Source organism: Xenopus tropicalis, chromosome 9 (genome assembly GCF_000004195.4).
Source record: "Xenopus tropicalis strain Nigerian chromosome 9, UCB_Xtro_10.0, whole genome shotgun sequence".
Classification (NCBI taxonomy): Eukaryota; Metazoa; Chordata; class Amphibia; order Anura; family Pipidae; genus Xenopus; species Xenopus tropicalis.
The window spans coordinates 42,447,292-42,469,935 of record NC_030685.2 but is presented as its reverse complement, the minus strand read 5'-3'; the positions used below and the strand labels follow the sequence as shown (position 1 = coordinate 42,469,935).

At 42.8% G+C, this 22,644-nt stretch overlaps 1 protein-coding gene across 1 annotated transcript in view; it reads right to left on the bottom strand.

The window, feature by feature from the left end:
• The window catches only part of card11 (caspase recruitment domain family member 11), a 719,724-nt gene that overhangs the window by 406,341 nt on the left and 290,739 nt on the right, over window positions 1-22,644 (bottom strand). Inside the window, exons 12-13 of the mRNA XM_031893621.1 lie at window positions 19,665-19,768; window positions 19,523-19,560 (exon numbers count right to left, since the gene is read on the bottom strand). Coding sequence (XP_031749481.1) covers window positions 19,523-19,560; window positions 19,665-19,768 — 142 coding nt within the window. The remainder of the gene's footprint in view (window positions 1-19,522; window positions 19,561-19,664; window positions 19,769-22,644) is intronic.

Here is a 22,644-nt window from a genome sequence, read left to right as displayed (position 1 = left end):
CTATTATCATTAGATGCTGAAAAGATCACGTAGATTGGCGGTACCTAAACACTACTTTAGAAGCATTTGGTATAAAAGGCCCATTCCTTAATGCGATGAAACGCCTCTATACCAACCCGAAAGCTGAAGTTAAAAAGGGATCACTAAGGTCACCCCCCTTTGAAATCAGGAGCGGCACAACAAGACAAGGTTGCCCCCTGTCACCCCTCCTCTTTGCGCTATGCATTGAGCCACTAGCCCATACGGCTAAACCCGGATATCACAGGGGTAACAATTGAGGACACCTACAAATTAAGCCTATTTGCGGATGATATTTTAGTAACACTAGTTAACCCGCAGATAGCCCTCCCCAACCTATACAGAGAACTGGACAACTTTGGTAAAATATCGGGTTACAAAATAAACCTAACAAAATGTGAAGCTTTGAATCTACACATACCCCGACAAAGCAATGGCAATGGCCCAATCTTTCCATTTTAAATGGAAGCCAACCGCAATCAAATATCTAGGAGTAATGCTTACTAAGAACCCACACAACCTATCAAAGCATAACTACACTCCCCTGATAGAAAGGTTAAAAAAGGATATACAGCTATGGCAAGGGTATAGCATATCATGGCTGGGCTGCATATACTGCCTAAAAATGAACATACTAGCCAGAATCTTATACCTTTTCCGTACCCTTCCAATCAAATACCCAAGATCAGAGGGAAAATCATTATGGACAAATTCATTTGGGAAGGGAAAAAAGCTAGAATAAACAGAAAACTACTACAGAAAAGCAAATATAAAGGAGGCCTAGGGGTCCCAGAACTGTTTGGATACTATAAAGCAGCCCAATTCGCCCAAGTACAAGCATGGCACATGCTAGAAGGGCAACCACGATGGGTTACACCATCTAACAAGCACTGCTCCAAGACACAAAACTGTCTGAGATAATGTGGAAACCCACCCCCCAGCAATCTTAAAACACGCGCCACCATGTATAGCCCACTCATTACAACTATGGGCAATTTATAAATACAGAGACAAACTATGCAAACCACAATCCTTAATAACACCACTATTCCAAAACCCAGCCTTCCCACCAGGTACTATAACACCTGACTTCAGATGGTGGTCATAGAACGGAATCACAAAAATAGGCGATCTACTTACAGGGAGCAGAGTCAAACCATTCAACACCCTGAAAGAAAAATATGACATCCCCCCACGTGAACACTTTCAATACCTACAACTAACACACTGGATGAAAACCCTACTGAGGGGAGGATGCGACGGAAGCTACACTAAGTACGAATCTGAGTGCAAGAAAGGAATGAAAACTAGGTGTACTATATTCCAAATAAATATATTTGGTATATAGTACACCTAGTTTTCATTCCTTTTTTGCACTCAGACTCAGGTGTGGGTCGAGATTTTGGTAATATTTTCATATACCTCTTCCCATGCTTCTTCCTCCATGAGGTGGTTTAGATCTGTAGACCATTGCTCTTGAAATTTAGGGGGGTTGCTATCAGTTTCATGTATCATATGATAACCATATGATACATGAAACTGATAGCAACCCCCCTAAATTTCAAGAGCAATGTTGTAAATACATGGGGGTGGAGTGGGTGGGAGGGGGGCGCGGGTGGAGTGGGTGGGAGGGGGGCGCGGGTGGAGTGGGTGGGAGGGTGGCGCGGGTGGATTGGGTGGGAGGGTGGCGCGGGTGGATTGGGTGGGAGGGTGGCGCGGGTGGATTGGGTGGGAGGGTGGCGCGGGTGGATTGGGTGGGAGGGTGGCGCGGGTGGATTGGGTGGGAGGGTGGCGCGGGTGGATTGGGCAGCTTAGGTGAGAGAGAAAACAAGGTGGACCGGGCAGCTCAGGCGGGCAGGGAGAAGGGGCAGGCGGATCGGGCAGCTCGGGCGGAAGAGAGCCATGTGGATCAGGCAGATCTGGCAGGCGGGGAGAAGGGGCTGGTGGATGGGGCAGCTCGAGCGGAAGTGGGACATGTGGATCAGGCAGCTCTGGCGGCGGGAGGAAGGGACAAGTGGATCGGGCAGCTTGGGCGGGAGAAGGGCAGGCAGCAAGGGGGCTTCAGGGGCTCTCAGACGTGCGGTGGGCAAGCAACTTGGGTCCATTATGGGAAATGAAGGAGAACTGAAAAGAAGAAAGTAATAAAGAGAAGATAAAAGTGGAAAATGTCTAAAAGAAAGGAAATGTAGGGACAGAGGGGACTACAAGGAGAGAACAAATAAAAAAGAGCATAAGGGGAAAATGGGAAAGAAGAGTTTAAGTGTAGAGGAGAGGGACAGAGAAAAATCACTGTGTGATGGGAAAAAGAACAAAAATGGCTAAATAATGTAGCTAGGTTCAGAGGGAAATGTGGCAGAAACAGAACAAAAGGAAACGTAACCTTGAAAGAAGTGAAATAAAAAAAGTTTCACGTAGACCAAAAGGTTGGATGTGTATCTTTTTTCAACCTAAATTACAATGTTTATATATAATTACGGAACTTTAATGCTGATGCATTGGGATTGGAGGGAATGTACAACTGCCCCATTATTCCTGTCTAACCAAGCAGAAAAAGGACCAATGCAGTGAGAGATATTTGAATTTTCAACATTACCAATGCAGTCATTGCATGGCTTTCCCTCCACCAGGTTATACAGTGCTCCTGGCCTACAGCCCCACATACCTTTGGGCTATCAAGTTCAACCCTTCCAAGTAAACCCAGCACATACAACCTATACTTATCAATCTATACTATCACATACATAAACTATATATATACAACCACTAATACTAACTGTAAATATTAGTATCACAATAGCCTTTGATACTGTGCTTGTTCAAGAACTCATTCAGGCCCCTCTTAAAGGCATTAACAGAATCTGCCATCACAACATCACTAGGAAGGGCATTCCACAACCTCATTGCCCTCACTGTGAAAAACCACCTACGCTGCTTCAAATGGAAGCTCCGTTGCTCTTATCTAAAGGGGTGGCCTCTGGTGCGTTTATCGTTTTTATGGGAAAACACAACACCCCCTATCTGCCTATAATCCTCTCTAATGTACTTGTAAAGAGTAATCATGACCCCTACCAAGCGCATCTTTTCCAGAGAAAACAACCCCAGCCTCGACAGTCTAACCTCATAACTTAAATCTTCCATCCCCTTTACCAGTTTAGTTACACATCTCTGCACTCTATTTGCTTTAGTAGCCACAGAATGACACTACCTGGAATTAGAAAACTTGTTATCTACAAAAACCCCTAGATCCTTCTCCATTAAGGATACCCCCAACAAACTACCATTCAGTAGATAGTTCGCGTTTATATTATTTCTACCAAAGTGCATAACTTTGCACTTGTCCACACTGAATCTCAGTTTGCTGCCCTGTTTTCCAATTTTGTCAATTTCCTCTGCAAAGTGGCAGCATCCTGCACGGAACTTATAGTTTTGCACAATTTAGTGTCATCAGCAAAAATAGAAACAGTACTCTCTATGCCCACCTCCAGGTCATTAATAAACAAGTTAAAAAGCAAAGGACCTATTGAGAATGGGTAAAAGGCAGGATGATCTCTGCCCCCGATGCAACACCTCTGGGGCCAACTTCATACATATGATCTGGTCGTGGCCCCCCCATAAACAGATTTTGGAGGGAGGTAATGGGCACCCTGGCCCAGGAACTAGGCACCCCCCAAATAGTGAACCTAGTGGTCTGTCTACTAGGGGTCATTGACGATATCCTCTTCACTAACCAAAATATGGGGTGTCTGGTGCCAACGGGAGCCCATTGCCAACCTATTAGCTCACCCTTTAGACAAACAATCTGCCCTTAACCCTTAAACCATAATGCACAACCACTGTCTCATTGTAACCTAATGTATAGCAACATTCATGTGTTTACTTTTTCTTTTTCTTTTTTTTTTTATTTTACTTTTCTCTTCTGTTGATGGAAAATCAATAAAAATGTTACCTTTAAAAAGCAAAGAACCAAGGACTGCGGTACTCCACTAACAACACTGGTCCAATTAGAAAATGTTCCATTTACCACCACTCTTATTATGTCTGCACTCTTTTTGTCATTAGTACCGATATGTACCAAGACAGCTGGGTCATGCTCAACCCCTCCCAATAATTTGTCAACCCGATCAATCACATGCCAAAACTCTGGCACCAGGAAGACAGCAAACTGTTTGTTTGAGGCGATCCGCTCTACAGATTACCCTGTCCACTTTCCTAATAATCGAATCCCCTATAACCACCATCTGTTTAGGCCTAGCTCTGCTCTCCGTCCCACATCTACTAGAGAAACTGGTCTCCCGGCTGTTATCTCTAACATCTTATCATTCTTATTATTATTATTATTATTATTATTAACATGTTATCAGCCTCATCTAGAACTGCCAGTCCAGAGTTCACACGCCAATGTTCTTCACACAATCTGGCAAATCTGTTGGGATGTGCAAGCCCTGGCGCAGCCTCCCTCTTCCTTTTCCCCAAACTAGATTGTCTAACTGTCACCCAGCTTACTGCCTTATCATCCTTTCGCTGCTCTCCTCCCCCCAAACTATCTGACCCTGCTAGCTCCTGCTCAGTGAGCAAGAGACTCCTCTCAAGATTGTCAATAGAACGCAGTGTTGCAACTTGTTCCTCTAGGCCAGTGTTTTTCAACCTTTTTTGGGCAAAGGCACACTTGTTTCATGAAAAAAATCACGAGGCACACCACCATTAGAAAATGTTAAAAAATGTAACTCTGTGCCCAGCAGCAGTGCCCCCCTAGTACACTGGTGCCCAGCAGCAGTGCCCCCCTAGTACATTGGTGCCAAGAGCAGTGCCCCCCTAGTACATTGGTGCCCAGCAGCAGTGCCCCCCTAGTACATTGGTGCCAAGAGCAGTGCCCCCCTAGTACACTGGTGCCCAGCAGCAGTGCCCCCCTAGTACATTGGTGCCAAGAGCAGTGCCCCCCTAGTACATTGGTGCCCAGCAGCAGTGCCCCCCTAGTACATTGGTGCCAAGAGCAGTGCCCCCCTAGTACATTGGTGCCCAGCAGCAGTGCCCCCCAGTACATTGGTGCCAAGAGCCAGCCCCCCTAGTACATTGGTGCCCAGCAGCAGTGCCCCCATAAGTCAGTGTGCCCCGTGGCCCCCCCTAATACATTGGTGCCCAGCAGCATTTTACTCTTCGGCGGCTTCAGCAGCATTTTCCCCTCACGCGCGCCACCTCTGCACTTCTGCCTACACGCGACCGCACACAGGCCCTTTTATAACGTTGCGCCCCGTGCGTACTGACGTCACCCGTACACACAGGGCGCAACCAATGACAGGGCCCGGATTTTTTTTTGAAAGTAAAAATTGCGGCCCTGCCTATGGCACACCAGGCAACATCTCGCGGCACACTAGTGTGCCGCGGAACAGCGGTTGAAAAACGCTGCTCTAGGCATCTAACGCAAGCATCTAAAGTGGCAATTCGCTCACATCCACAACAGAGGTATGCACTTTGGAACTGTTGTTCCACAACTGCATACATGTGGCAGGCTGTGCACTGTGTCAGACCTTCAAAACAGTTAAACAAAAATAGGTGAAAAATTTGAAATAAATACAAATATGCTAGAATCTCAAATGTTATAATATGCTTGGAATGCCAGTGCTCACTGCTTCTTACTATATCATGTATTTTTTATGCCAATGCCCACTTTGTTTTATTGTATATTGTGCATGGTGTGCCAGTATTTACTGCCTGTTACTGCTTGTGGTGCCATTATCCATGTGTATGCACTTGGTATGCCAGTTCCCTTTGCTTATTACTCTACTCTCTGTATATTATGTCCTTGGGGTACATAGTTACATAATTACATAGGGTTGAAAGAGACCAGTCCATCAAGTTCAACCCATCCAAGTAAACCCAGCACACACAACCTATACTTACCAATCTATACATAAACTATACTATATATACAAACATTAATACTAACTGTAGATATTAGTATCACAATAGCCTTGGATACTATGCTTGCTCAAGAACTTATCCAGGCCCCTCTTAAAGGCATTAACAGAATCTGCAATCACATCATCACTAGGAAGGGCATTCCACAACCTTACTTTGAAAAACTACACTGCTTCAAATGGAAACTCCATTCCTCTAAATTAAAGGGGTGGCCTCTAGTGCGTTGATCATTTTTATGGGAAAAATAATCCCCTCTAATGTATTTGTACAGAGTAATCATGTCCCCTCGCAAGCGCCTCTTTTCCAGAGAAAACAACCCTAACCTTGACAGTCTAACCTCATAGCTTAAATCTTCCATCCCCTTTACCAGTTTAGTTGCACGTCTCTGCACTCTCTCCAGCTCATTAATATCCTTCTTAAGGACTGGAGCCCAAAACTGCACTGCATACTCAAGGTGAGGCCTTACCAGGGACCTATAAAGAGGCAAAATTATGTTTTCATCCCTTGAGTCAATGCTTTTTTTTTTATACAAGACAGTATTTATTTGCTTTAGTAGCCACCGCATGGCATTGCTAGGAATTATCTACAAACCCCCCCAGATCCTTCTCTATTAAGGATACCCCCCAACAAACTACAACTACAATTAGAAGATGTTTCATTTACCTCCACTCTTTGTAATCTATCCTTCAGCCAGTTCTCTATCCAATTACAAATATTATGTTCTAGGTCAATATTCCTCAATTTGATCATTAACCTTTTGTGAAGTTCTGTATCAAACATAGTTACATAGGGTTGAAAAAAGACCAGTGTCCATCAAGTTCAACCCATCCAAGTAAACCCAGCACACCTAACCCACACCTACCAATCTATACACTCACATACATAAACTATAAATACAACCACTAGTACTAACTGTAGATATTAGTATCACAATAGCCTTGGATATTCTGATTGTTCAAGAACTCATCCAGGCCCCTCTTAAAGGCATTAACAGAATCTGCCATTACCACATCTCTAGGAAGGGCATTCCACAACCTCACTGCCCTCACCGTAAAAAACCACCTACACTGCTTCAAATGGAAGCTCCGTTCCTCTAATCTAAAGGGGTGACCTCTGGTGCGTTGATTGTTTTTATGGGAAAAAAGAACATCCCCCATCTGCCTATAATCCCCTCTAATGTACTTGTACAGAGTAATCATGTCCCCTCGCAAGCGCCTCTTTTCCAGAGAAAACAACCTCAACCTCGACAGTCTCACCTCATAGTTTAAATCTTCCATCCCCTTAACCAGTTTAGTTGCACGTCTCTGCACTCTCTCCAGCTCATTAATATCCCTCTTAAGGACTGGAGCCCAAAACTGCACTGCATACTCAAGGTGAGGCCTTACCAGGGACCTATAAAGGGGCAAAATTATGTTCTCATCCCTTGATTCAATGCCCTTTTTTATACAAGACAGCACTTTATTTGCTTTAGTAGCCACAGAATGACACTGCCTGGAATTAGACAACTTGTTATCAACAAAAACCCCTAGATCCTTCTCCATTAAGGATACCCCCAACACACTACCATTCAGTAGATAGTTCGCGTTTATATTATTTCTACCAAAGTGCATAACTTTGCACTTATCAACATTGAACCTCATTTTCCAGTTTGCTGCCCAGTTTTCTAATTTTGTCAAATTGCTCTGCAAAGCGGCAGCATCCTGCATGGAACTTATAGTTTTGCACAATTTTGGTTTAGCAAAGTCCAAGTAGACGACATCAACTGCCATACCAGCATCGAGGTTACTGCTCACCTCCTCATAAAAGCGACTAAATTAGTCTGGCAAGAGGGGGCGTGGCCTGGACGTGGTGATGAGCACTGCCCCGAGCTACATCCAAATTAACACCTCCGCTACAAAAAAAACAATCTCACAGAGAACAAACCCCACGGAGTGGCCAGAGCACACCAACAAAGAAAAGACTTACCTTTATGTGAAATGAACCGGCTACCTATTGTCCACCACAGGATAAAAGGACCATCGCTAGTGAGAGAGGCCCTTTTCATATCCTTGAACAGCCCACAAAGGACTCAATAGTGCGGCTCTGTTGCAAATGCTAAATCTGTTAAACGTTTAACGAATTTGTTCTTATATCTTCGCATTTTACTTTACCACTTCTCAAAGGCAAGACCTGCTAGCTATTTCCAAGCCTATGCCCCCACATAGGCCATCCGAGACAAGGCAGGAATGCCTGACCAACACCTTAATGACATTAATTAAGGTCACAGTATGCTCCATAATTCACACCGCTAAATGGTTGAATAATTTTGTGATAACATTGTTCTTAATGTTAATGTTTCTTTTCTCTCCCTATCAGTCGCTCCTGCCCAAGTACACAACCAAACCGATACAACCATGATTGACCTAATGATCTGCTCTTACAATTTCCAGGGATTTAATTCTCCAATGAAAAGATCTTAAATTCTTACGGTCGGCATAAACAAAACTCTATGATTGTATTTTTGCAGGAAACTCACTTCAAGGTGGGTCACAGGCCACAGTTTAAAAATAGATACTATAAAGACTAGAACTTCAGTGACAACCCAGACAGTAAAAGTAAAGGGGTTGCTATTGCTCTACATAAACAGCTAAACTTTTCTTTTATAAGTGCCGTAATAGACCCCAACGGGAGATTTATTTTTATAAAAATTAATATATCAGGATGTGTATTAATGATAGTAAATTGCTATGTACCAACTCAATATCAAAATAAATTCCTAGAAATGGTAGTGACCCAGCTTGAAGGTTTCCAAGAAGGCCTAATAATTTTTGGGGGGGACCTAAACATCTCCTTAGAACCCAAACTAGATACCTCCTCTGGCAAATCTTATACACCTTATAACAAGCTATGCCATATCAAAACCCAATATCACAATAGCCAGTTAATGGACAGTTGGAGAACATTCCACCCTGGAGAGAGGGACTACTCTTACTTCTCCTCTGTACATTAAACATACAGTAGGATTGATTATTTATTCCTGAACTCACTCTTTAATGTCCTCCACCTACCATTCATTTTGTCATTAGTACCAATATGTACAAAGACAGCTGGGTCATGCCCAACCCCTCCCAATAATTTGTCAACCCGATTGACCACATGCCGAACCCTGGCACCAGGAAGGAAGCAAACTGTTCGGGTGTAGTGTTCCGATTGACAGATTACCCTGTCCACTTTCCTAATGATTGAATCCCCTATAATCACCATCTGTTTATGCCTAGCTCTTCTCTCCTCCCCACCACTACTAGATTAACTGTTCTGCCAACTGTTAGAGAGATCAGCCTAATCTAGAACTGCCAGTCCAGAGTTCATGCTCCCGTCTTCTTCAAACAATCTGGCAAATCTGTTGGGATGCACAAACCCTGGCGCAGCCTCCCTCTTCCTTTTACCCACTCTAGATTTTCTGTCACCCAGCTTACTGCCTTATCATCCTTTCGCTGCTCCCCTCCCCCCAAACTGACCCGGCTAGCTGCTGCTCAGTGAGCAAGAGACTCCTCTCAAGATTGTTAATCGAATTCAGTGTTGCAACTTCCTCTAGGGCTCTAACGTGAGCCTCTAAAGTGGAAATTCGCTCACATCCACCACAGAGGTAAGCACTTAGCAGTTGTGGAACAACAGTTCCATACATATAGCATAATGTGCACTGTGTCACCTTCAATGTTGCTGTCACTCATTCTCCCAGTTACAGACAAATAAAACTAGGAAAAGATTTGGAATAAATACAAACTTTGTACCTTGTCTGAAACTCCTTTTGTTTGTAACTCCTGTGGTTTATAACTCTACTTACAGAATCCCACTTCAAGAGCAATCAGTTAAAGAGCACCAACCACCAGAGCAAGCTCCACTCTCAGTATTAATTGTACTTGTGGTTTCAATAACCCCTGACAGCGCCTCTCACTAAATAATGTGCTTACAGTGCCAGTTTCTGCTGCTAACCATATATATGATGATATGCTGATGCTATTAACCATTTCTGTGTTGGTATAATGTGCTGGGGATAACAATTGTAATCTCTCCATGGCAGTGAGTGCTGCTAAAACATGCTACAAATCAACAGTGTCCTGATACACATGAATGTATTATGTCTTATGCAGCACCTGCCATATACTCCAAAATGCAACCCTTAAAGACTATTCTTACCCTCTTTGAACAAACACTAAACTCACAAAACTTTCTCTGTAACTTTATCAAAAGTTAAGAAACTTATTTACCTGGTGTATATAGCTTCCGTGTTCCACACTCAGCAAATGTTTGGTTTTCCTGAAAATTTGTTGTAAACACACATTAAAGTGGGTGAAGTCAAAGGGTGTAGTCACAAAACCGCAAACCCTTTATCTCCTGGCACCCCCAACCAAAAACATCTTCTACTGCCCCTGGAGAGGGGTGATATGACTCCAACTTGCAGCTCAGCATTAAAGTGTGACTGAAGTTTATCAGAGGACAGGTCACATGGCTGTGGCACCATGGGAAATTAAGAATATGGCTATCCCCTATCTCCATGTGAAATATCAAAATTCAATAGAAAAAAATCTGTTTGTGTTTTTGAAAAACAGATTTCAATGCAGGATTCTGCTGGGGAAGCTCTATTGAGTGATGCGTTTTAAGAAAAACATGTTTTCCCATGACAGCATTCTTTTAATGCCGCTTTTTGATTGACGCTCTGCACATGCACTCTGCAAATAAATACTTAGGCCTCTTTTCATTGCAAAGTGATTATCGTTACTTGTGACACTGATCCTGTTCCTGCTTGTTTACTTCTGTTCTCCAGAACTCAGTCTGACTTCTTGTCATTGAACCCATGCTGCCTGCATTAAACTACTGCCCATGTGACTTTGTCCCTTGCCTGTAGATTCTACTTTAACTGGATTTTACCTGGCACTTCTGCTACTCCTCCAATAGCTGCAGTCCTGTGCAGCTGGATCCTGGACTTCCTGACAAACAGACCTCAGGTGGTTCGGATCGGCAACATCACCTCATCCACACTGACACTTAGCACCGGTGCCCCCCAGGGATGTGTGCTCAGCCCCCTGCTATACACCTTGTTCACCCACGACTGTACAGCAACACACAGCTCCAATACTATCATCAAATTTGCAGACGACACCACCATCATCGGCTGCATTTCTAATGGAGATGAGTCAGCATATACAGGGCAGAGGTGAGAGCCCTGACATCATGGTGCTGTGACAACAACCTGCTGCTCAACGTCAGCAAAACTAAGGAGCTCATTGTGGATTACAGGAGACTGCAGGGAGGAGGCCATACCCCCATTCACATTGAGGGAGCAGAGGTGGAGAGAGTCAGCTGCTTCAGATTCCTGGGCATCAGTATCAGTGAGGATCTTAGTTGGTGAACGTTGATGTGATCACAAAAGTTGCAAGACAACGGCTCTTCTGCGGCGCCTCAGGAGGTTCGGCATGGACTCCACTCACAAACTTCTATCTTTGCACCATTGAGAGTATTCAGTCCGGCTGTATCACCACCTGGTATGGAAGCCGTAATGCTTTGGACCGCAAAGCTCTGCAGAGGGTGGTGAGATCAGCACAGCGCATCAAAAGGGCTGAACTGCCGGCCATGCAGGACCTCTACAGTCAGAGCTGCAGGAGGAAAATGCAGCGGATCCTCTCTGACGCCAGCCACAGTTTTTTCATGCTCCTACCATCAGAGACCATCAGAGACCATCTACCCACAAGCCATCAGGCTTCTGCTGACATTCTGCACACACCAACACACACTCCCCATAACTGCTGGACTTTTCCCATTGTCACTTTAGGCAAAGCCACTTTAAATCCTCACTGCACAATTCCAAATATTTCATTGCATTTTTTTATTGTAAATACTTTATTGCACTTTTATTATATTTAATATTTGTAATTTTTTTTTTTTTGTCTATGTAAAATTGGGAGGAACACGAGTCAAAAAAGTTTCATTACGGTAATGATGCTTCATTGTTATTTGTAAATGACAATAAAACTTAAAAATTTAAACTCCTGTTGTAACCCCCAGTTACTGTATACTCTGTGGTAGATTCTTATAAGGCAAAATTGTCCAGATCTTGTATCTATGAGATTCTGCTGTGTTATACATGACATAGCTTTCCGTTCATCTTTACAGGATGCTACATTTTCAAAAGAAAAACTAAGTTGGTCTCATGTATGGTACAAGTATGGAATCAAGTGTCATTCACCATGTTTGTACCAACAATTTAGAATTCAGTATTTTTACTCAGCAATCCAGTTTAATTGTGCTTCTGCAAAAATTGCGTGAGACACAACTAGTTCTTGACTTGGCATTTGTGCAGGATTAACTCATGCAAGTAGAAGTATTTCAACAAGTAGTAGTGCAAATGTACTACATGCAAGCAGTAGTGGTTTAACACACGACTGGTAGCCTGGAATTGCTAAGATTTCAAGGAAAGTCTAAAATACAGTGCCTCAGCTAGAGTGCACTGTGCCTTGCACCTTGTGTCATGTCCTGCAAGCAGGCACAAATGGCACATTGAATAGAATAATATCCATTATAGACTATATCCATTATAGAAGGAGACCTTCAGCCATAATTTGGGCCGCAATATGCTTCCAGGGATGTTGCTGATTGACTTGGCAAGGCTAACCCAATGATAACGTACCAGCAATTGTGGCAGGTGCATTGAACACTTCTAGGCTGCAATAATACTAGAAGTATAGGGGGAACTATGTATTGTGAGTAATGCGTGGCAGTTTGCGCTCTTTGCACACTGTACTTGCACTTAAGTAAGCCCTGTACTGTAGCTAAACCCACAGGAATTAAAAAGAAGTATGTACTCTATGGTAAACAGTCTATAGTGTTTAAAAGATACAGTCAAGTTTCTTAACATAAATAAATAATACAGTATCTGCCTGGAGCAGTGGCAGTGTAGACTTAGCCTGTATATTTTGGTCCCTCAGTAATATCTGTTACCAACAGGTATACAAACTCTTTGTCATTTAAGCAAGCACCTGGAAAGGCCTCCCCTTCTTATTTTATTCTTATTTACAAGGCTTATTGCAACTATTGGGCATCTGGATATTCTAGTTGATATGTGTCAAACTGGCAGGCCGCGGGCCACATCCGGCCCGGCTTGTAATTATATCCAGCCCACGGGGTTGGCACACGCATTCGCCGTCATTCAAGAGAGACAGAGAGAGCTGGCGGGAGAAACCAGAGAGCTGGCGGAGAAACCAGAGTTCCAGCGCTTACTTGATTTTTTGGCTGGCACAGGTACACGGGCAATATGGCTGCTGGCAAAGGTACATGGGGCAATTTGGCTGCTGGCACAGGTACATGGGGCAAAATGGCTGCTGGCACAGGTACACAAGGCAATATGGCTGCTGGCACAGGTACACGGGGCAATATGGCTGCTGGCACAGGTACACGGGGCAATATGGCTGCTGGCACAGGTACACGGGGCAATATGGCTGCTGGCACAGGTACATGGGGCAATATGGCTGCTGGCACAGGTACACGGGGCAATAATATGGCTGCTGGCACAGGTACACGGGGCAATAATATGACTGCTGGCACAGGTACATGGGGCAATAATATGGCTGCTGGCACTCCAGCTCTGATAAAATGATATAAAAGCAAAGACAACTGAATTTTAGTGTGTTCAATAAATGTTTATCCTGTTCGGCCCGCGACTTAAGTGTGTTTTGAATTTTGGCCCCCTGTGCAATTGAGTTTGACACCCCTGTTCTAGTTCAAGCTATATGTCAGAAGATGTGGTTCATAGAACAGTACATAGAACAGTACATAGAACAGAAGCTCTACCCTGAGATCTCCAGCGGTGAGTTGGCCATGCGGACCCCCAAGTTCGGTCATTTTGCTGCTAATTGCCCCCTAACAACAGATCCTATGGCGTGTAGCTGGGGAAGACAGAAGTCCCTGTATGCTCACCCTGCATGTCTTGCTTCTCCACAGGAAAAGACTGGTAAACCGTTTTGCCTGGTAGGCATAAAAGGACAGCAGTTATCAGCTCTCCTGGACTCAAGGAGTTTGGTAACATTAGTTCATGCCAGTTTGGTTGACACAACTGACTCTCTGAATTTGTTGGGGTTATGTGCATACATGGGGACACAAAGGACTACCCAACTGCTATGGTTATGATTGAAACCTAATGTGGAACTGTTAAGATATTTCCTCACCCCTAGAAGTGTTTGCTGGCCTGGAAGAGAAAGTACAGGAGGGTGATGTGGTACCTGACTTAGAGGTGTTCCAAGACAATTTTGGTACTGCCAAAATGAGGGACCCAGCTCTTTGCAAAGCCCGAGAGGGTGTAAAAGTAATAAATGGGGAACCCCAATTCCCTGGGGTAGAAACAGTGTTCCCACGCATGGTCCTGAACCAGGATCTGTTATATCAAGTGAGCAAGATAAGGGGTGAAATTATAGAGCAACTGGTGGTGCCTCAGCAATATAGGAGGGTGGTGTTAGATATTGCACACCAACATGTGCTTTGGGGACCCCTGGGAGTTGATAAAACTGCAGACAGAGTCCTCCAGAGGTTCTTTTGGCATAGCGGGGGGTGTTAACCGATACTGTAACTTCCCTAACTGTCAGGTAACTGCACCCAAGCCGCATACAGAGGTCCATTGGTTCCCCTTCCCATCATTGAGGTCCCATTTGAGAGGGTTGCCATGGATTTGGTAGGTCCTTTGCCAAAATCCACTAGAGCAGTGCTGTCCAACTGGTGGCCCGCGACCCCCCTCTATGTGGCCCCCCACCTGTCTGGCTGTTTTGATGGTTTTTACAAATATAAATAAGTGCAATATTCAGTGTATGCTCCTCACTTCAGATACCTTGTGTCCCAGGTCATATATAGTTTAATAAAATACTCCAAAGTGCCCTCTTCTGCTTTAGACTTAGCAATGAGGTCTTATGAGGAAAAGAAAAATAGAAAAAAAAAAAATATATATATATATATATAGTGTAATACTGTTATTGCTTCACAATGTGCACTGTGCAAAGGGAACATCTAAAAGGCTGGGAGGCAAACCTCTCCCTATGGCGGCACTACATAGATGATATCATTATTATTTGGAGAGGGACTGAAACGGATTTAAAAGAATTCCTTAATGAATTGAATTCCAACAATATGAATTTGGACTTTGATCTGAGTTACAGTAGAGGAGAAATAAACTTTTTAGATCTAGAACTATACGTGAAACAGTCAAAAATACAATCCAGAACATATTTCAAATCAGTAAATGTAAATAACTATGTATTGGCCTCAAGTAACCATAATTCAGCTTGGCTCCTTACGGTCAGTTTAGGAGTGTGAGGAAAAACTGCAGTGAAATAGGAGAGTTTGAAAAGCAAACAGAGGTGATAACAGAGAGGTTTCAAAAGAGAGGGTATAAACCTAAGGAAATAAAGAAAAAAACTAGGAAACTAGAGAGACAACAACTGCTGGTATATAAGGACCCTGAACAAATAGAGGGAAATGAGAGGATTGATTTTATAACACAACACAATCCTCAAAGTAAAGAAATAAAAAAAATAATCAAAAAACATTGGTAAGTCTTGAATTTAGATGCAGATTTATATCAACAATTACCAAGCGAACCGGGAATAATATTTAAAAGGGCAACCAACTTGAAACAAAGGGTGACAAGAAGCTGTATACCACCGGCAACAAAATCAAAGGATAAAAGCATAGTGGGGTATTATCCATGTGTCACCTGCAAAGCGTGTAAACAGGGCAAGAAAACAAAAAAAATTACATCAAAAGTAACAAATGAGGAGTTTCTAATTGATACAATAATAAGATGTACAACTAAGAATGTTATCTATATCATAGAATGCCCCTGGGGCCTACAGTACGTAGGAAAGACAAATCGAAGCATAAGAAAGAGATTAGGAGAACACTTTGGTAACATTAAGAAAGGTCTGGAGACACACAGTGTCTACTAACATTTCAAATTGTTACATAACCAAAATCCAAAGGGGCTAGTATGCTAAGGTATAGAGATAATTGAACCAAATTGGAGAGGTGGAGATATAGTGAAAAATACATTGCGTAGAGAAAGTTGCTGGATATATAAATTAAAAACACTAAGGGCCAGATTTACTAATCCCCGAATCCGAATCCCGAAAGGGAAAAAATCGTATTGGAAACGAAAATGTTGCGACTTTTATCGTATTTTGCGCGACTTTTCCGTATTTTGCACAACTTTTTCATTGCCTCCGCAGTAAACGGCGGAAAAACCAATCCGATTTTTTCGCAACAGCGACGAAAAAGTAGCGGAAAATATACAGAAAAGTCGCGACAGCAACGGAAAAATTGCGGGACATACGAAAAAAGTCGAACGGCGACGAAAAAGTCGCGAAAATACAGATCATTACGAAAAAACGCATTCGGACGCCTTTGGACCGTTCGTGGATTAGCAAATCTCCCCCTAAATTTTGGTAGGCATAAATATTGATTACAATCTGAGGGCATTTTTGTGATTCCTAATAAGTGTTTTTAAAAAAAAATTAAAAAAAAAAATTTTTAATGAATGGGTTAAAAAATGTTTTTACATGAATGGGTTAAAAAATAAATTTTGGGCTATTCTATGCTATTTTATGCTGATATAAAAATCTATTGTTTTTTTATGCTGTTTTAATACATATAAAGTTAGAATGGATTTAATTTTCTAAGCCCAAAGTGAACACATAGGGGCACATTTACTAAGCCACGAACGGGCCGAATGCGTCCGATTGCGTTTTCTTCGTAATGATCGGTATTTTGCGATTTTTTTGGAAAATTAACGCGACTTTTTCGTTACCAATACGATTTTTGCGAAAAACGCGAGTTTTTCGGAGCCATTCCGAAAGTTGCGATTTTTTCGTAGCGTTAAAACTTGCGCAAAAAGTTTCGATTTTTTCGTAGTGTTAAAACTTGCGCAAAACGCCACGCCTTTTAAGTTTTAACGCTACGAAAAAAGCTCAACTTTTCGCGCACGTTTTAAAGCTACGAAAAAATCGCAACTTTCGGAATGGCTACGAAAAACTCGAGTTTTTTCGCAAAAATCGTATTGGTAACGAAAAAGTCGCGATAATTTCCGAAAAGTCGTAAAGGTGCCGAAAAAAATCGCAAAAAGTCGCAAAATGTTCGTTTTCAAATCGGATTTTTCCAATTCGGACTCGGATTCGACCCATAGTATATGTGCCCCATAGACTTAGAGACATTGTGCAAACAAATGGTACAATAAAGTTTGGACATTTTGAACTGTGGGATATTTAAGCATAGCCAGGATGTAGTGAGGTCATCGCTCAGGAGGAAGCTGAAAGTGGCCAAACGCGTCAGCGGTGAGAGAGGATGCGGAAAGGAGCACTATACAGGGCAGGACTGCTGAACCCAGGAATGACACTGCAGGTCGTGAACAGGGAAAGAAAAGGAGCAGCCACCTGATCCATTTCAGTGACTCTTGATACGCGCATCCTATACTCTGTTTGTGAGTGTATTGGGAAGTTTTATTTATATTAAAGTATTTAAGTTTTTACACATATGGCGTATGCATTTATCCCACAGCAAGTGCTAAAGTTGGAAATTTACCTATGTGAAGTGGTTCCTAACACTGCTTGAAATTAAGAGGTGGGAAAGCAGAGAGTTGTGAGCTACAAGCGAACCAATTGGATGCCATATAAACCCAAGGGGGTCTGTAAGTAGATTGGCAATCAGAAAGGGATATCACAACTGGGCACAAAAGGGTGATATAAGTAAAAGTTATCACTGGTGTTAAAAAGCACGAGAGTGTACATTGTGAAGCAATAACAGTATTACACTATATTTTATTTTTTTTTATTTTTCTTTTCCTCATCGCTAAGTCTAAAGCAGAAGAGGGCACTTTGGAGTATTTTATTGAACTGTTTTGATGGTTAAACTTTAAATGGTATCAGTACTGAGATTAACTGGCCCCCTGCATGGTTGACACCTCACATTCATGTTGTAAACCCCCTGTATTGTTTAAACATGTAATCCCCTGTGTTGTTCACACCTTTTAATCCCTACATTGTTCACCCCCCTGCAGTGTTCACACCTCAGGCTCAGACTGTAATCATCCACATTGTTCACCTCCTCACACCTGTAGGAGCAGTAGTAACCCACAAATAAACCCTGCCCACTATAAAAAGAACATATTCTGAGGTGGTACTGCAATTAAAAAGTTTTTTAATATATAGTTATTGTGCAGACTGTAGGAGCAGTGCCAGCATTCTGTCACTGTATGCTGCCTCTGTGTGCCATACTCTGGCTGCCCTATGCTTCCTGTGTGTGCCATACTCTGGCTGCCCTATGCTGCCTGTGTGTGCCATACTCTGCCTGTCCTATGCTGCCTGTGTTTGCCATACTCTGCCTGCCCTACCCTGCCTGTATGTGCCATACTCTACCTGCCCTATCCTGCCTGTCTGTGCCATACCCTATCTGCCCTACCCTGCTTGTGTGTGCCATACTCTGTCTGCCCTACCCTGCCTTTGTGTGCCATACTCTGCCTGTCCTATGCTGCCCGTGTGTGTCATACTCTGCCTGCCCTATGTCGCCTGTGTGTGCCATACTCTGCCTGCCCTGTGTGGTGTGGTTTAAAAATGGGGAGTTGTCAAAAGTAGCTTCCATTATCGGCCCTCCACCATGTAGGCAGGAAAAATTCCGGCCCTCGGTACCACAGAAGTTGGACAGCACTGCTCTAGAGGGCACCAACCAGGCCCGAATTTGTGGCGAGCCCACAAAGGCCCGGGCTTAGGGCGGCGCAAACTAGGGACGGCATGCCACCATGCCACAGCGCGATTTTTAAATTTTACTCTCCCCACTGCTTTGTAAGGGACTTTTACTGTTCGTGAATGTGCATGCGCGCTCGGCTTGGTTTACATGGGGCCCCTGCAACGTTCCAAAGGTTAATGTCCTTAAGCCACACAGACCCTACACCTCAGCTTATTTAGATGATGTAGTCATCTTTAGCACCAATTGGGAGTCTCGCTTAGCAAAAGTGCAGGTGGTGCTAGACTCAATACAAGAAGCTGGACTTACTGCCAACCCTAAAAAGTGTGCAATAGGGATGAAAGAGGCCAAGTACTTAGGCTATGTGATTGGAAGAGGGGTAGTACAGCCTCAAATAAATAAGGAAGAGGCAAAACAAAAGTGACTAAGAAGCAAGTTTGTGCCTTCCTGGGGAGGCTAGTGCGTACTGACGTCATCCGTACACACGGGGCGCAACCAATGACAGGGCCCGGATTTTTTTTTTTAAAGTAAAAATTGCGGCCCTGCCTACGGCACACCAGGCAACATCTCAGCGGTTGAAAAACGCTGGTTTAATTAATGTTTTAGTTATCGTTTTAGTAGACTTAAGGTATAAAAATCCAAATAATGGAAAGACCCCTTATCCAGAAAACCGTAGGAGCATTCTGTAAAATGGGTCCAATACCTCTTATACCACAGGGAAAAGTGAACACTATTATTGCAGGAATTAGGGCAGTTCCAATGAAAATCTAACTGGATTGCCTAAGGTTGAGGTATTTATGGATGTGATTTATTACCGCTTATTAAGTTCAAAACTTACCATCTAGATCAAAACTTTCACTGTCTTCATCAGCAACACTGTTAAAACAGAAAAGTTATGAAAATCAATTTTAGTTTTCCTTTATCTATAAATACCTAAATACTATACTTTATGCTTCTAAAGTAAATGTAAAATGTATAACCTGGGTGTTAGACCATCTTCTTTATTGCGTCTTAATATGGAGTCACTTCCCGGAGGTTCTGGTGTTGTTGATATAACGCTGTGACGACTATTTTTATAGTGACTCTAAAACATAAACATGCAATAAAAAAATTCAAAAACATCAAATGAAAGTTCAGGTCCTTAATTCTAAAGAGGTTACCTTGTGTTCTTGTTCTAGTTTATGTTTACCCCGCTATGTGCCTATAATATTACTAATGTATGTGAAAAGAGCAAACATGTCCCCTGGTAAGTGCTGTTTTTCCAGAGACAACTCCAACCCTGATAGCCTTTTATTGTTAATTTTAATTCTATGCTACACTTGGTGCATTGCAAATAATTTATTATTCAGTTTAGAATTTTATTCTTGAATCACTAATTTTTAGTTTTAATAATGGTATGTAGGTAGCCATCTCACATCAATATGCATGATCCTGTGTTTTCAGAAACAGCCAACACAGCACAAGCAAGTTCTTTTTAGGCACCCATTCAATACCTATTGCCCAGCTGTAAGCGACTGATTTTACTCATATTTCTTTTGCTTGTGTGCCATTCTTATATCCACCACAAGGTGGAGAATAGAAGCAATGGCACACAGGGTAGTTTTGCCTATTTCCTTAATCACTCAAAAACAGGCCATTGCTATTAACCCAAAGTGGAAGCAGCATAGAAACATGGAGTTCCTATCAGTTTGGGCAGCTAACTGAAGCTTATTTGTGCACAAAGGCTGAATGGATTTGGGAAAGTAAGAAAATAGCTTGTCTCATGTTAGATTTCAGAAGTAAATGAAAAACAGTTTGCGCTTTTGAAAAATAGATTTCAGCACAGGATTCTGATGGAAGAGTGCTATTAAAAGAGAAGGAAAGGTACTTGTACAATAAAGATCCTATATGTTTAGTCTTCTATCTCACTATTACCTCTAAATATCTCTATTACTTTTTACAGTTGTGCTTTCTACACTGGAAGTGATGAATTTCCAGTTACATAGAGGCCTCCTCTGATGAAGCACCCCATGGTGCGAAACGCGTTAGGAGAGTGGGTACCATGAGGCACTGGGATGTACCTATCCATTTTTTGATATAGTATGTTTAATATGTTTTCTGAAGATCGCAAAAAATTGTATTAGTCACAATAATATTGTATTGGCGATCCAAAATTTTCATACCAAACCATTGTAAACATCGGGAAAACCTTTAATCCTTCTGTGCATGATTTTGGAAGCCTCCCATAGGAATCAATGGCACTCTGCAGCTCCAACCTGGCCCAAGGAAAGTCATGATAACGAAGCTTAAATGAATCCAAAACCTTTGTACTCTTGCCGACAATACGATTTTGTTGCACAAATTTTGGCGCAAGGTACGAAATTGCCGCACAAAATACACTTGGAGCGTTGGTGCATTAATAAATGTCCCCCTAAGTGTTGTAGACAGACAAAAAACTGGCTGCCTGTGCTAAGGGCACAACCCCTTCTTGATTCGTTTTTTACTATTTATATATTTAAAAAAACAAAATTACTCCTTGTTGCAATACCCTTTTTCCATCTCTATTGTGGCTTACTTTAGCCTTTTTGCATGCTTTACTGGCTTCTTTATACCTGATAACAGTTTCAGCTGTTCCACCTAACTTAATGCTTTAAGGCTGATGCCACACCAGGCGTAGGGCTGATTTTTTCGGCAAGCGGAAAAACGCTTGCCGAAAATTCAGCCCTACGCCTGCTACTTGTGCCTGCACCGGAATGAATGGGATACGCTCGGGTGCAGGCACATGTAGCCGATATACGCACGAAAACGCGTGAGAATGCAAAGTCTCGCGTTTTCATGCGTATATCGGCTACATGTGCCTGCACCCGAGCGTATCCCATTCATTCGGGTGCAGGCACAAGTAGCAGGCGTAGGGCTGAATTTTCGGCAAGCGTTTTTCCGCTTGCCGAAAAAATCAGCCCTACGCCTGGTGTGGCATCAGCCTAAAGGAAGCTTTTTCTTGCTGCAGTTGGCTCTGACATCAGTGTATACAGGTGTGGCAGCTGACTATGTTGACTTGGACAGTAGCTGGTTTGTCTGCCAGTGGTTTGTATGCATGGTAACTGGCTTGTTCCCTAATTAATTAAAGCATGGGGGCTAGCTAGTGCAAGCCAGGTAAAATATGCATTAGCTGGTTGGTGAGCTAGATGTTGCTTGCACGGTGGCTGGCCTGTGCATCAGTGGTTATATGCATGATAGCTGGTTGTCACCAGAGATTTGCAGGCTGGCTACCTGCATCAGCATTTTACATCGACGGTTTCTTATCTTGGCTGGTGCAGTAGTTTCTTGACAGCAGTAGATGTGTAGATGTAGCAGCAGTAGATGGTAGCCATGCATGCAATGTAGCAGGCTTGGTTTTCTAGGAGTGCTTGTGCTATAGTGGTCTTTGATTGTTGACTGTATTAGCAGCAGTTGGCTTATTTGCCTAGTACATGGCCTTAAGCCATTTTTTGCTAGTGCAGTAGCTGATCCTTGTGTGATGCTGTTAACGGTTTTCTGGTTTTCCAGTTGTTGGAGCTTCTGGGCTGTTCCAGCATGGGCTATACTGGTTCCAGTGTGATTCTAGTTCCTCATGTGCCAATTTCAGTAGTCAAGAGGTTGGATTTTGTAGCTTTAGTTGTTAGTCACTTACCTTGTCTTGGGGCATATCATTCCTCTACTTCATCTTTCTTTTTCAGGGGCTATAGATTATATCAGCTTCTCCGTTTCATGGCTGTGATGAAGACTTTGTTTGTAGCACATTTCCCTGCAACATAATCCCTTTAAGGTCCAGGACCGAAAACTGCACTTCACACTCAAGGTAAGGCCTTACCAGGGCAGGAGGCAAATTATGTTTTCATCCCTTGAGTGTTTTTTTTTATGCAAAATAGTACTGTTTTTGACTATAATAGCCACTGGGCAACTCTCACACTTTGCCTCTCAACACTATAATGAGGCATATGA